General features: G+C 40.7%; 1 protein-coding gene across 1 annotated transcript; it reads left to right on the forward strand.

The window, feature by feature from the left end:
• Positions 1-8,835: 8,835 nt before the first annotated feature.
• dusp1 (dual specificity phosphatase 1) lies at positions 8,836-11,388 on the forward strand. The gene is made up of 4 exons (XM_041194518.1): positions 8,836-9,344; positions 9,671-9,819; positions 10,061-10,280; positions 10,654-11,388. The coding sequence occupies exons 1-4, from the start codon at positions 8,975-8,977 to the stop codon at positions 11,016-11,018; spliced, it is 1,104 nt and encodes a 367-aa protein (XP_041050452.1). The 5' UTR covers positions 8,836-8,974; the 3' UTR covers positions 11,019-11,388.
• Positions 11,389-15,878: the final 4,490 nt, after the last annotated feature.

Raw genomic sequence — 15,878 nt, forward strand, 5'->3', positions numbered from 1 at the left:
TGCAAGGCAGAGTTTGGGATGGAGGGCATGAAGGACCATAGAGGTTGTTTAGGGGGCATACCTTGGCATGGAGCATAAGGAGGACGTTTTGAACTGACCTTTTCAAGAGCCCTCTCACGCAGACTAGGGTTCACGATTGAGGTGCTGTGAACCATGACTCCATGAAAACCTGGCCCGATTCCATGAAAATTGTAGAGGACTAAGTATGCCAGCAATGGGGCCAGCCAGGTCGGGAATGTAGAGTGCAGGCTCATGATCCAAACCAGCCCGCACCCTTAAAAGGCACTCTCTGAAAATTGGAAACCCCAGAATGGTGTGGGGAATCCAGGAATCAGGTCCTGGCAGCAATCTTTAAAGGGCTCCAGGGTCATCCTGATTCAGTTAAAAACCAGCCCTTGAAATCAAATTTTGCTGATACAACATCAGTGCAATGACTTTGCATTACTACGCTAGCAGATATGGATAATCATGACATGCCCAATCAGGACAATGCTTTGTCGAACCCTGCCTTTATCCACCAAGTCCGATATACTCTCTCAGGAATTGCTGGTTCATACCAGGAGTGGTATCATAAACTAGCAATTTTGTTTTAAATTGCTGTCATACTTCTGATTGGTCAAGAGCTGACGCATTTTCCAATGAAGCACTTTTCCTCTGATTTAATAGTTTTTCTCTTTATGTTTTGTTACATTTATCCATACAATAGCCATTTGGGTAATTAGATAATCAGTGGAACAATGATGTTATTGGCAACCATTTTTCAGGTGGTTTGTAAAAGCTGGCATGGATTTGTTAAAGGCAAGTCGTGTTTGACAAGCTTGGTTGAGTTATTTGAAAGAGTAAAGTAAAGGATAATAAAAGTGAGGTTGATGTGTGTATGGACATTCAAAAGACATTTGGTAAAGTACCACATAATAGACTTGTTCCAAACTTGAAGCCTATGGGATTAAGGGTGAAGTAGCTGTGTGAATACAAAATTGGTGAAGAGACAGAAAGCGGAGAGTACTGGTGAGCGGTGGGTGAGGTGAGTGTGCACTGGTGTTCGCATGCTTTGTTGTTGTGATCGTGGATCTTTGTAATATATATTTATGACCTCCATATAAGGGCAAGGGCATAATTTCAAAATTCTCAAATGACAGTAAATTTGGGAATGTAGTTAACAATGAATAAGATAATAACAGACCTCATGAAGACAAAGATAAAAGCAAAATACTGCAGATGCTGGAAATCTGAAACAAAAACAGAAAATGCTGGAAAAACTCAGCAATGGGGGCCAAACAGACTCGAAACATTAACTATGTTTTTTTCTCCCTCCACTGATGCTATCAGACCCATTGAGTTTTTCCAGCATTTTCTGTCTTGGCTCGTGAAGACAAAGATAGACTGGTGAAATGGGCAAACATGTGGCAGATGAAATTTAACACAGATGTGTGAAGTGATTAATTTTGGTAGGAAGAATGACAAGAAGCAATGTAAACTAACATGTACCATTTAGGTACTAGGGGTGTACATACACAAGTGTTTGAAGATGGCAGGGCAAGCTGAGAAACCTGTTTAAGGGGCATGTGGGCAGCTGGGGCCTGCTAATGCAAAACAACAGTGGCAGTTTGAATCTCCTTCATCTGTCCTTTTCCCCACAAAACAAGTTAAATCTTGCTTCAAACTCTCACCCCAATTCTACTAGAACCCAACAATGCTCAATGTTTCAAAATCACTCCTCAATCCTGCTCTGTATCAAGCTCCATCACATCCAAGGCCCCAATCTTATTGAATACAACCGCCTAGATACATTCTCAATAGTTTCTGATGCCTAATGCTCGCAGTCTGGGATATCACTGTTCAAATACTCTATTCTCCTAAAACTCCTGGATTGCCATTGACCTCATCTGCCCTAGATGCTGATAGGTCGGCATCTCCGTTTATCCTAACCTGTTTGCATAAGACCTTCAACTGACCATGACCACTGAGTTCCCTGCCAGTGTATTTTTAAAGTAGTATATATGACAAACACCATTCCCTCCAGAAATTTAAGCTCATCGAAATCTCTCCTCTGATCAATCTGATCTTTCATTACCCCTATTCTCGCTGATCTATATTGGTTCCCTGTTGAGCAAAGCCTTTCTTTTAAAGCTCTCATAAATATTTTAAAACCCTTTCTATCCTCACCTATTTCCATCTCTATAATCTTCTCTAGCCCCACAGCCCTCTAGATCTCTGCACTCCTCCAATTCTGGCTTCTCGTGTATCCCTGATTGTAATTGCTCCACCATTGGCAGCTGTTCCTTCATCTTCTGAAGTGCTAAACTCTGGAATTCACTCCGAAATTTCTCCACCTGTTTAGTTCCCTTTCCTCTCTTAAGATGCTCCTTAAAATCTACATCTTTGGCTAACTTTTTGGTCACCTGCCTTCATGTGTCCTTACCTAGCTCAGTGTAAAAGCTTAATTGATAACATTTCTGTGAAGTGCCTTGGGACATTAGCTATATAAGTGAAAGGTGTTTTTTTGTTGTTATTGTAATGTGTTTACATCAACATTTACAATGTACACTATCTGTATAAACATTTATAATGGGTAATCCTATTTAATTGTCAAATGTTATCAGCATTTCATAATACAGAAAGCTATGTAAACAAGTAGCTATCCCAAATTAGTTCCATAACAGGTGGACTCTGTCCCATATGTTTCTGAACTTTGTCTCCTAGTTCTCTGCTGTTTACCTTTTCACTGCATTTTCAATTTTTGGTAGCAATTCACCTCTTTTTTCTTTATTTTTAATGTACTTACTTTGTTGTTCTCCTATTCCACTTTCAGTTCACCCCTCATGCCTGCACCATGCTCCTCTTTGCCCCACTCTGTCAGAGCCTACAGACATCTTTCCCCCTCCGAGTCACTCCCCTCCTTGCTTCATGGCTTCTGCCCTCGTGGTTTCTCCAGCATGCCATCCCTAGAACTACAGCTTCTGGTACGACATCTCCTTTTGTTCTTTCCTTCACACATGCAAACGTGCAGACTTACCTGCCCCATGTGAACCCCACTTCTTGCTCATCTGCCATGACTCTTACATCCACATTATGAATTGCATTCTTCAGCTAGGTGAGCATGGCTTCTGCCCTTTTTTTAAAGCTCATCTTGCAGTCCAGCTCCCTACATTAGTTTCCTATCACTGTTTCAGCTCCCCTCCCTCCCCTGCTGCCTGGCACCAAGAAACAGCATTTGTTTAAATGGGTGTTGAGCACTATAATTTGTTTATAATCCTGTAACCACTTTAAAACCAAATGGCTATTTTCCAGCTTAGTGCTCGGAATCAACTTTAAATTCTGCTAGATTGGAGCTGTGACCTTCCACCCCATCTTAATTCTATTTCACATCTTTCTAGGATAGTGTCTCCATTATCTTCCTCATTTGCACCAGGGTAGATATAGAAGGCTTCTCCATTATTTCTCAAACCATCTCCCACCCCAAGCCCCCTGTGCCTGACCCCTCCCTTTCCCTTCATCCCAACCACATCCCACCAACTATCCATTTGTTACCGTCTATTCTTTTCCATTCCCCACCTGTCCCCTCTCCTATCAACCACCTCCTGAGCCAGGTATTCATGTCTCTATTCTACTGTCTCCCCACCTAACTAGATTCGCCTTAAACCAGTATCTTGCAATCTTCACCAAAAATGCATCTTGTGTCTTTAATACTCTTCACACTTATGTAGTTGCAACTGGTTACATGGTAGCATGTTGCTTGGTTGAGAAATGATGTATCACTAAAGGAAAACTAAAAATGGTTTTAATTATATTGTTATTTGAATCCTGTGATGTAATACATTTTGAAATGCACCTTACATTGTTCCTCTTTATGATTATGCACATGTGGTGTTCATGGAGGTGATTTTACATTTTAGTTCATCTTTTGTTTATCAGCACCCAAGGGACAGCACCTTCTTCCAAATGTATCAGATGATTAGAATTTCAGTAATATTGGGTTTTATTTTACTGCTTGCTGAAATAAATGTATATCCCGCGTTTGTTACAGTCTCATAACATCCTACATTACCTGCTATATTCTATATCTGCATTATTTAACTAAATTTCTAATAAAATAAAACTAAGATAAAAATAATTTTATTCAAATTTCATATTTTTTGACACTAATTGTATAGATTTCAGGTTTTGTATGGTTTTCAGCCCTTTGCCAAGTTGGTGCTGGAATCCTTCTTGACAATGACTGCGGGTTTTCTGGCAAGCTTGCCAATGCACCAGGCTTCACCATTTTCTGTACGTTGAAGTGCTCATCTGAGTTCTCTGCAGCAGAACTAATTTGGAATCTTGACCTCTGACTATTCTTTCCCCCTGATTTGGCTATAGGCTACTCCTGCCTGATGGCTGACCATGTGCAGATCCATCATTATACTATACTATAAATTATGCGCAATGTCAGTTTCTGAATTGGTGGCTGCAATTTTGAAATCAAATGATGATGTATCTTCCTCACCACTCTCTTCATGCTGTTCCTCTGTTGCCTGGCCAGATTGCATTTCAAAGAGACAGGCACAATTATAAGGCTGTGGTCGGGGAAGGTGGCCTGGAAGAAAGAGGTGCACTCCTACAACATCTCCAGCTTGTAAATCAAAAGAGAGTGTTGAATGAGGATGGAGTCAGATGTGCGAAGGAGATTAGGTATGAAGTTAGTCATTTTCAATGGTTTCAGCCATGCCTCAGCAATGGCTTCCAAATCATAACCAGCACTGGCTCCTCCATGGGGGTTAAGGTGTGTGGTTGTGTCTGCCCTCTCCTAGTTAGCTCTTACAGCTCCAGCTGTGTGTCACCTTGTCCTGCAAGAGAGAGGGAAAAGTGTCAATGAGTGTGGTACAATCTGTATGAATGTCATTGCTGATATGGGTGAATAGCTGGCATTGTGTTCAAGTTGTGAGATGTGTGTGTGAAGCTTGCAGCAGTGCTAAGCATGTGGGGGTAGGGGGAGCATAGGAGAGTCAAGTTTGACTCATCATGATTGATAGACATTATTGGTAGAGGTGTAGTGAATTGAGCAGTCATGAGGTTAATGGTGCAGTTGGTCATTTATGGCATTTAAAAATGCATTCACAGATCTTGACCATTCATGTGAGTTCATTGAAATTTTTGTGGCACTGTATCCATGCACTTGGGGCTTGATTCCTGTCTTTGACATCCATGGTTATCTGCTCCCACTGCCTTCTGAGCATGGATATGGAGGGGCTTCAGAGTCCCTGCAGATCCAGGACATCCCTCCTCCTTTCCAGCTCTTCCATCAAGGCCTCCAGTGCAGCATATATATAACCTTGAACCCCACTGTTTCTCTTATGTTGTGTTATTCTCCAATCTTTCCCAGGTCAGATTCATTTCCTGAAAGACTGCTCTAGGCACAATGCACCTCCTGTTTCAGTTGCGAGATTTACAGGCTAGCTTTACTTGGTGCTAGCTGTACATGATGGCCTGAATTTAACAGCTGTGGTGGTGGCCCCATCCACCAACCAGAAAGCCAGGGAAACCCCCCAGCCCCCCAACCCCAACCACAGCAATTTCCTGGAGCTCTTCAATCCCAGCAATGCTCCTGGAAGTGGTGGACACTGCTGTCACTGCAGGATGCCCCAAAAGAGAGGTGAGTGAAGCTGAGGTCAGGCATAACCAGAAAAGGGGGTGGTGGATGTAGAGGGCAGTGTGGGGTCCTTCAGTAGGGGTGGCCCTTATGCTGTTGGAGCTCTCCATGGGGCACAGGGTGCCCAATCAGGAGGACCCACCCTCCCTCTCCAGAAAGCCCACAAGGAGGTCACCAGGGTATACCATTTACAAGGCAGATGTCAGCAGTGTGATGGAAAACTCTCTGCTATCTATGATGAGTACAGCTCCAACAACACTCAAGAAGCTGGGCCCTCTCTGTGGAGAGAGAAACAGTTAACTTTCAGTTCGGATGAAAAGTCATAAACCAAAAACATTAACAATGTTCTCCTCTCCACAGATGCTGTCAGACTTGCTGATTATTTCCAGCAATATGTTTTTATTTCAGGTTTCCAGCATCTGCAGTATTTTACTTATGTAATCATAAACAGTTGTTTAGGCTTTCAGAGAGATATACTACCAGTGTTCTACTGCACTGATCTTATATTTGATTATCCTCAAAAGTTCCATATGAATTTTCAGTATTAAATTGTATTTTTAAATGTGTGTTTGACAACATTTAGATTTGAGGTGAGTTAAGGTCCATTGTCCACAGAGGAACTTAAGCATCTCTCTCCATTAGAGAAAAGCAATTGGTTATATAAAGTTTGAGGGCGCCACTCTGTAAGCATGGGGCAAGGTGAGGAGGCAGGCCTCCATGAACTACCACAACCAGTATGAGGAATGAAACATTAAGATTTAAGTCTTAAATTTTTTTTTTAAATATGTATTCTGGACTTCATAACAAGTTCCACAACCTTTATTACATACACAATAAAATAATGGACGATTTTAAGGTGTCATGACTGTTTTTACGACTGTCATATAACTAAATCACATGTTCAGTTTTACAGTGTAAAATTTCCACTGTTGAAGAATGGTGCTTCTCAAAGCATGGGATTGTGACTTGTTTCCTCAGTTTAACGAGTGATCCAGATCCGTTAATAGGGGACTATGTATATTTGAGTAATAAAATGTATTACGTGGACAGCTTTTGCAAACAATTTTAATACACATCACAGAGTTTCATTAGCAAATAGCAGGAGGGTTGTATTCAAGTGCTCAAGGTACCATGAGGCTTCACTGATGTAAGAGGAAACACAGTAAGGAAAGAAATTAGCTGTACTCTGCACATCAGCAAAGCTAATTATGTGCACCATTAACCACTCAGCAATGGTTCAGGTTGCTCTGCTGCCTGCCTCTCTTCTGCAGCTGTCTGCACCTGGAGAAAGAGGCCAGTACATTTGTAGCCTACCACAACCAGTGGGCACTGCAAAGACAGAAGTGCTTAATTACTACAGAAAATATTTTGATTTAATTTGAAAAGTTTAGCTGTTTAACGTTTGTGCTCTTCTGAAAAAGGGGCACTTATGTTCACTTTCTTTTATTTATCACTTTATAAGGATAATCTTAAGGATTCATCTAAAATAGTTAGATTCTCACTGTTAAAAAATAGTAACAAGTGGTTTAGCTCCATTATTGAAATCTAATGCGATTGTTCAGTCATGTGCCTGTAATATCCTGTTCAAACTCCCCTAAGTCCAAAAATAAACCAATACTTTATAATATGTAAGCTAGAATTACCAGAAGCCAAATTCAGTTCACTTTTTATCCAAATTGAATGCAAGAAATTCTAGCCACGTTAATAAATGATCAGAGCAGCCCAGTTGCAAAAATATGTACCTTACAATTTTACAAATTGTATAATTTCTTGTCCCCCCCACCCCCCCACATACACACATCCGTCTTCTGATTTGATGGGTTGATTGTTTCATCAGGTGAGACAATTGTCAGAAATTACATCATACTTAATTAAATTACAAACGCATAGGAAATTAACCATTGACCCTAAAATGGTCCTGCTTTAATTAATCGTTAATTAACCCATACGCATTCTGTTGTGCGTAGACCTATTTCACTGTAGTTCGTCAGAGCTAATTTGTATTAACAACGTAAAAAAAAGTTATTTTGTATCGAAGTGTGGTTTTAGTATTTAACACGTGTATCAATTAATATTATCATCGAATTAAGATCCGAGACATTCACGGTCCTTGACAAATGTTATGTCATTACCGACATTCTTTCTTGCAGTGGTGTTTTAACAATTTAAGTTCTGAACCAATGTCTTTCTTTTCTGATAGCTTCTAAAATATATGACTGGCAATACAGTTGCATCAGATATTCTGAAAAGATGACTTCACACGTTTTCAAATTAAGCTCATTCGCCGCATTATTGCAACATGTTGTTTAGCAGCGACTCATGTGATATCCATTTTGGGTTTGTTCTGTTCGTCGAAATAAACGTTCGTTACTTGATCGAACTATCCGCTCAGAACGATTTGTACTTCTTCGAAATATCACAATGTGTTTTAATCTAACTCTGGTATCAAATTGAAATATGGTAAAGAAAGATATACTAGTTAGTTTTACAGAAATTGAAAACGCTATATACTTCACAGTGGCTTCCTCCAGAGTTTCTCTTCAAGAAAGGTTGGATTTCTTTGAACATGCGCGCATATACAGTCAGGATGATTTCACTGGGAAAATAGGTAACTTCATACTAGCATCATGACTATTACATTACCTCCTGTGTTCTTTACAGTACAATACAGTTACGTTGAATGAAGGGATTATAGATCTTAAGCCTCTTAATTACAATCTCAACCCAGATTAAAGGTTAAGGTAGTGCATTCTCTGCACCCAAGTGAATAAGTAAACTAGTAAACGAAAAAGTGACGACCAAACAAGTTTATTTCTCCAGGTGATTACGCAAACCAGACAACTGCAGTTTAATCATTACAGAAGTTTCACGACGCATGAAGTTCAAAGTGGTGTCCAGCTAGCTTTAAACTTTCATAACTTCGGAAATGAACAAATGATGGGAATCCTTTGATCTGTAAAGTTGGAGTGTCCTGTACCAATTGAAATGAGGACTCTGTGAGCTGCTGGTCACCTGGTATTTAAAAATTGAGGTTACATCACATTGTTTCTAATTAAGCAGCAAACAAATGTGACGTGTCTCTCTGGCACACGTCAAGGACAAGGCGTGTCACTTCCAACAGGCGCCGAGTGCGTCACACCCTGGCACCACGTGACACGCATCACGTCACCTTCATTCACAAAGTCGCCCATAAAAAGGCAGCCGGAGCAGCGGGGGCCAGAACAAGGGGGGGAAAGCAACCCATAACCAGCAGGGTACAAAGGGAAAACAAGCAGCGAGGATTTTCAAAACTCAATAGACGCGGAGCTGGCTTTTTACGAATCAACTGTGTGGAAATCAGCAATTATGGTCATGATGGAAATCTCTAGTGTTAGTAATGAAACTCTTGGACAGCTTCTGAAGGAGGATTCATCGAAATGTCTGCTGCTGGACTGCCGATCTTTCTTCGCCTTTAACGCTTCGCATATCGTCAATTCACTGAATGTCCGGTTTAGCACCATAGTTAAACGAAGGGCGAAAGGGACAATGGGGCTCGAACATATTGTCCCCAACGAAGAGTCTCGCAATAGTTTAGTGTCTGGTCTTTATTCTGTAGTTATTGTATTTGATGAAAGGACATATGAGTTTGATCTGCTCAAAAAGGACAGCACTGTACTCCTGGCAGTCAATGCCTTATGCCGAGAATCCTATGGAGCAAGGGTTGTTTTTCTCCGAGGTAAGCAAATTGAGCGTCAGAAAAACACCTCTTCCTCGTCGATACACAATAAAACTGCCCAAACCATTCGTTACCTAGAACGAAATTTGATTGTTCAAACATATAACCCCAGCACAAGCACTTCTAATGATTTTATAGCTCCGCGTTAAAATATAGTGGTTGTATCATTAAACGAATTATAACTTTACATTTGAATGTGTGCGATATACTACCTTTTGAACCTTGTACCCGTGTGTATAGTTCACTAACTTACTACAGTATGTTTGAAATTGGTGTCTAAAGTTAACAGAGAATTAACCAGTTCTGCGTCCTCTTTTTAATTGCAGGTGGTTATGATGCGTTTTCCTCGGAATATCCAGAATTTTGCACTAAGCCTTCGCCTCCTTCGGGGTTATCTCTACCTCTGAGCGCCAACAGCAACCTCAACAGTGCAGAGTCCGGCTGCAGTTCCTGCGAGACTCCCCTATATGATCAGGTAGGTTAACTGGGAGGAAAATTAATAATTGACGAGCTTCACTGTTAAGCCCGTTGTATTACCCAACATTAAAAAATAAATAGATAATATTAATGTCAATACTGCCTGGTAAAATGATTAAATTTGCCCTATATTTATTGACGCCATAAGTAGTCTACTAATGGAAATGTTTGCTTCAGGAAGTGTCTAAAATGAGATTTTATTTGAAAACTGAGGGTTGGATATTTTCTCTTCTCGGTAGGGTGGACCTGTCGAAATCCTTCCTTTCCTCTACCTCGGAAGTGCCTATCATGCGTCAAGGAAGGACATGCTGGACGCCCTGGGGATCACGGCCCTGATTAACGTCTCTGCTAACTGCCCGAACCACTTTGAGGAACACTATCAATACAAATGCATTCCTGTGGAGGACAGTCACAAAGCGGACATCAGCTCCTGGTTCATTGAGGCTATTGAATTTATAGGTAAGATCATGTTTTCATTCGGTTCGTTAAACATTATCCTTTTTTAGTTTAGCAAGGAGAAACGTTAAAGACTCAATGTTCTAAGGTTGTACCATACTCCTTGTGCTGTCGGCATCCTGTAACTGGTTAAAATACTTAGCGTCGACATTCTTCTACCACAGAGCTGGAATTCTACCTCCATTATAATCCATTTCAATTTGGTTTTCACTTCATCAGATCATTGGTCTTAACCTTTTGACATTCTGGTCAAACACACAGCCAAGGCTTATTTCTAGTTATGCCAAACAGGTTTTTTAAAATTTTAAACTTGAAACATGTTGGGTGTTTTTCTATCCAGTGTCTGGTACTAAATCAGATCTGTTGTTTCTTTCAGACTCTGTGAAGAATACTGGTGGTAGGGTGTTTGTACACTGCCAAGCTGGCATCTCTCGATCTGCCACCATCTGCCTGGCATATCTCATGAGGGCAAACCGGGTGAAGTTGGATGAAGCTTTCGAGTTTGTTAAACAACGCAGGAGCGTCATTTCCCCCAATTTCAGTTTCATGGGACAACTCTTGCAGTTTGAATCTCAAGTATTGACCCCTTCATGTTCGACAGAGGCAGCCAGTCCATCAAACAACCCTTCTGGCGCTTCAACTCGATTTGTCTTTAACTTTCCTGTCTCCATGCCTGTCCGCCCAGCAGCTAGTTCCCTGAATTACCTCCAGAGTCCCATCACCACGTCCCCCACATACTGACCTACTGGAAAGAGTGACTTTTTAAAAGACTAAGCCAAGTACAATAAGCTGAAAGATTGTGTTCATATCCTTTTTTTCAATGTACAGAAACCCATCTATGATGATTTCCAGACCAGGAGTTTGCTTATTGTTTTGAAGAATTGCAATACCTCAGCCAGACCCATGCACTGTGTCAATTCTGAAAACTGTCTGGGGAGGACACAACCGGCATTTTAGCACTTTTTTTATACTTATTTGACTGAACTCTAAGTGACAACAGTTCATACTGATTGTCAATTTGATAATTTATACAATTATTTATTTACATAATGTCCATTTTGTTTATTGTACAGCTATTTTGTATGAAACCAATAAAACCATTTTTACATAACTTTTCTTCATGTCACAGTGTGTTGTACCAGTGCTTAACTGGTCCTTGCATAACCTTTTGGTTCTCGTGGATGATGGAGTCAGACTATGTCCCTAAGATTCTCAGTCTTTTTCCTGAAGACTTTGGCTTCCAAGGCATGTGGTAGCTGATCTCTGCTCCAGCTTTTACTTACTGCCACATTAGATGCTGTCTTTCCCTTGAGTTCTTGTCAAACAGATTTGTCTTAAATCAGCATCAGCAGACATTGGCAGCTTGTGTGCGTGTCCAGTATTACTCCAGTACATTTGGAATTTTGACATGGCTAAATACAAAGCATTTTTTTTTAAAATGCCGAAATACACCCAAATGTCTAATTCAAGTGTTCTGTAGAGGTTAGTGAAATTTCATGATTTCCTAATTGTAGCATTAATATAAAGCATGAAAGCAAGCCTTTGAATCCACACTACTAAACACAGCCACAATCAAAATTCAATCGTTCTGATATTTCCCATCACCCCTCCACCTCCTCCCCTCTCTCTCCTCCACCACCCCCCCCCCCCCCCCCCCCCCCCCCATTCCATCATTGCTTAATATTATGGTAAGTTAGTGTGCCATTTCCTCTGAAATTTATCTGTGATAAATTCCAGAGGGAGCAGCCTGCTGCTGAATGTGCTGCCTTTGTCACAAGTGTGAGTGTAATGCAAGGGTGTTTAATTTCAGTAACATCTATAGTTTCAGTGGGATTATTTTTAAAAATTTGGGGGACCTTTTAATATCACATAATCCAGCCAGTTGCTCCAGCGTCTTCAAAATCCTGTTAGCAGCAATTAGTTAGAAATCATGGCCCTGTCCAGCTCTAAACATGCCCTTTCATTATGTTTCATGGAGCTAGTTTAATTTCATAGTGCTCTGTCTGTAAAGTACAAAAATACATTTTTGATAGTGTAATCTTGCTACCAATAACAGAAACAACAACTACCCAGTTCCTGTTTAAACAGGTTTTTGTTAAAAATTTAGTTCTACTTAAAGTGCCATTTTATTCAGAATACACATTTAGCCTATGTCAGGCACTTACTGAGGCTGAATTTGGAGCTGAAGGGAGGGGGAATTATTCCTAGCTATTGCTTCTGAATAGGTTAGGGGGAAATGAGAAACCACTGTCCTTTGATGAGTGGGGTACGATGATTTAACCACTACAGGAGTAGTAATTCAAAGGTCTAGACGAATAAACCAGAGAAAGTGAGCGCAAAACGCATCATGGTAATTTGAGAGTTTGAATTCAGTTTAAAAGTCAAAATATAAAGACAGTATTGGTAAAAGTGACCATGAAGCTATGCAATTATAAAAAAAACTCAACCGGTTCATTAATGTCCATTAGGGAAGGAATCCCACATTGTTACTGGTTTGGCCTATATGTGCCTTGAGTCCTAACGGTTGACGCTTAAATATCCTTAGAATCGACCTAGGAAGTCATTCATTGTACCATCACTCTCTCCGGCCAACTAAGGATGGACACAAATTGTCAGCCTTATAAGTGTAGTCCACATCCTGAAAATGAATACAAAAAATAATGTATTCTAACACAATCATTCCCTAATTTGGATTTCAAACAGTTGCTTACAGCTCATGTGCGCTTAAAATATACACTCCAGTAAGAATCACCAGACTGCTTCTAAACTTTTTAAACTTGATGAAAATCTTTCTGTTGCCGAAATGTTCAGCAAAAGGAGAAAGCGGCAAACGGGTCTCGGAATATGACAACAGATTCTATATTCGGCTGAAATCTTTTGGGAACACCAGTATACACGGTGCAAAATTAAACTCAAGTAAACAAAACCGAGACGAAATCTCAACCAAGGACCTATCCTAAATGTTTCATGACCGGGTACTTGGGTCAAAAGTAAAGATTAGCCAAGGTATTTGCCTTGGCGTTAGTTTAATCGTGGATCAATGGCGTTGCTAAGTAACATGGGGGAGTTGTTCCTCAGAAAAGTATGACTGGTTGTGTATCCATGGAAACCATAGGGAGTTTCCTTCGTCGCACAAGGAAGCCGCGCGTCACGGCTTGTTCTTGGCCACCAGCCGGGTCTCTGTCAGGCACTCGTTATAGTGAATGGTCTCCAAGCCTGGTATGGGGACATAAAGTCCCGGATCCGGTGTGTAAAGCGTACCTCTCATTCCTTTGAACACAACTTTTATACATATATATATATATATACACACATGTGTGTAGGTGTGTATATATACTCATCTTACGTTCCTTAATTATAAGGATCACTTTTTCTGTGTGTTACCCCTCATCCGTGTGTGTACTGCAGAGTCAAAGTTCTCGGAAGTTAATCTTGTTTATATCGAAATAATGAACTGTTTGCAATTAATTATTGTACAGTTAAATCCCCGACCGTGAAAAGGAATCGTTTGTGAGACCCATGAGTTAAATGTTCACTGGTGTAAGGACGGTGATTTAATTGCTAAGTAACTTTGGCGAGGAGATGTATTTTAACATTATGCGTGCAGTCTGGGAAAACAGATTTGGAATCGAAAATCTACAGAAAAGCAATAAAGTGCGTGACCATACAGTCTGATGGATCAGTTATGCAGTACGCTCCAAATTAACCTCCGATTAAATCAGCAAGTGAAGCCCGACTCCGTCATGCTATTCATTTGAATCAATAATGAAATCAGTTGCATTTTCACTTAAATTAACTGTCAATTTCGGCAATAATGAGACAAATGGCCGGCGGGACGCTACAAATGTGTACAGAACAGGCTCAAACTGCCTATGCCGCTGTTTTTTTTTAATAACACCAATGTCTCAGATCTGTTGGGGAGCTGCTGCTCAGCTGTTCGGTGCCGTTTCACTTTTCAGTTGAGTGGGAGTGATCCTGAACGATTCCCCTGAGGGTCACCTTAGGAAATTAGTACCTCCAGCCAGCTCCTATTTTTATTGGGCGCCCTTGTCATTGATGTTGTTCTATTATGGAAAATCACTGCGACCAGCCTGGAGCAGGCGTGCGGCCAATGGCGCTGTCACTCAGTTACTTTCCATTACAAGTCCAAGTAGGCAGCCGAGCGTCTGAGACGCATACAAGCGCGCACTGACGCTAAAGCTTGAGAAGAACATCGAGGTCTGAGATTCCGCTCATTGCTCAGGATGTGTCCCGCACGTTTCCAATCCAGATGTGCCGCCGGATGTACTATACTTCTATCATTAGAAACACTTATGGATCGAATTGCAAGCGAAGCATTCCATTCTTACAGACTGAAATAGCTTTGCAACGGTTGGATTTTGCATCCTGTTCTTAGTATCGGGATATCTTACCCTCGAGACGGCATTTCTGAAGATGGAGCAGCATTACTTCCGCCAGCATTTGTCTAGCAGATAACGTAGCGATTCCGGCTTGCGCACCATTTTATAACAAAATGCTGAAGCTGCACTTTTTTCCCCCTTTTCTCCTGAAGGCAGTATAATTTGCCAGTGAGTCAGTGCCTGGGTATTGCAATGCATAGCCGTTCAAAGAATTGGTATTCGGAGTAATGTCAGAAATATTAATATTGACAATATAAACACAAACTACTACACTCCCATAGTTAATCTGGCGTTATTAATCACTTCCATATAAAATGCAGGTCAACACATTACTATTTTAGGGTATCTGCAAAGCTGTGGTTCTACGTAGGGAAAATGGGCCAGAAACCTGTGTAAGTTGCTTCATTTCCGACAACTAACTGCATGTTGAAAGGACCATTCCAATACTAGGAACATGGGTAAGATATGGTATAGTGTTACGAGCTATTAAAAGCGACAGGATCAAGAATGAAAGTATTACATGAAGCTGCAGAGTAAATCAGGACATCTGTGATTACAGATAAATCCATTACTTAGAAATGAGTAGTGCCGGATGAACCATGATCAATCACGTTATTTTATCGGTCCCCTGCTGTCATGGAAACTATTGGAACTAGTTCCAAATGCTTTCTGCTTGCTCTGCCTCTGTCCGGCCAAGCATTAAAATATGTTCCATATCATTACGTTTACAATCCAACATTGTAATTAAAAACAAGAGTGGAATAAATACAAGGCAAAAAAGTTGACGTAGGCTTGAGTTGGGATTTAGGCCCAGAACTTGTAATGAAGTCCTAGGACCATAGACACACTCGAATTGTGTGCAAAGTGCCCATCAGAGTTTACAATACGTGCAGATTTATTTCCATTAATATTTCAAAAAAAGGTATGACATACCGTCAAATGCCATATTCAAACTTTCAGGCCATGCTTGAGAAAAACAATTTAAAAAATCCAGAAAGAAAATGGCACAGCAGGCATGTCATCCTATGAGCTTCCAAATTCATACTTAAAACAGAGACAGTTCTTTGACATAGGAGCCAGAATATCTGCATTCTCTAAGTAAATATAAAATCACACTTTGAAAGTCAAGGTGTAGATAATGGGCAGAGCTGGCTGCAAAGTTGGGCAGCCATGATGTTGGGGGATAGCTCAAATGAAGAAG

Source organism: Carcharodon carcharias, chromosome 8 (genome assembly GCF_017639515.1).
Source record: "Carcharodon carcharias isolate sCarCar2 chromosome 8, sCarCar2.pri, whole genome shotgun sequence".
NCBI lineage: Eukaryota > Metazoa > Chordata > Chondrichthyes > Lamniformes > Lamnidae > Carcharodon > Carcharodon carcharias.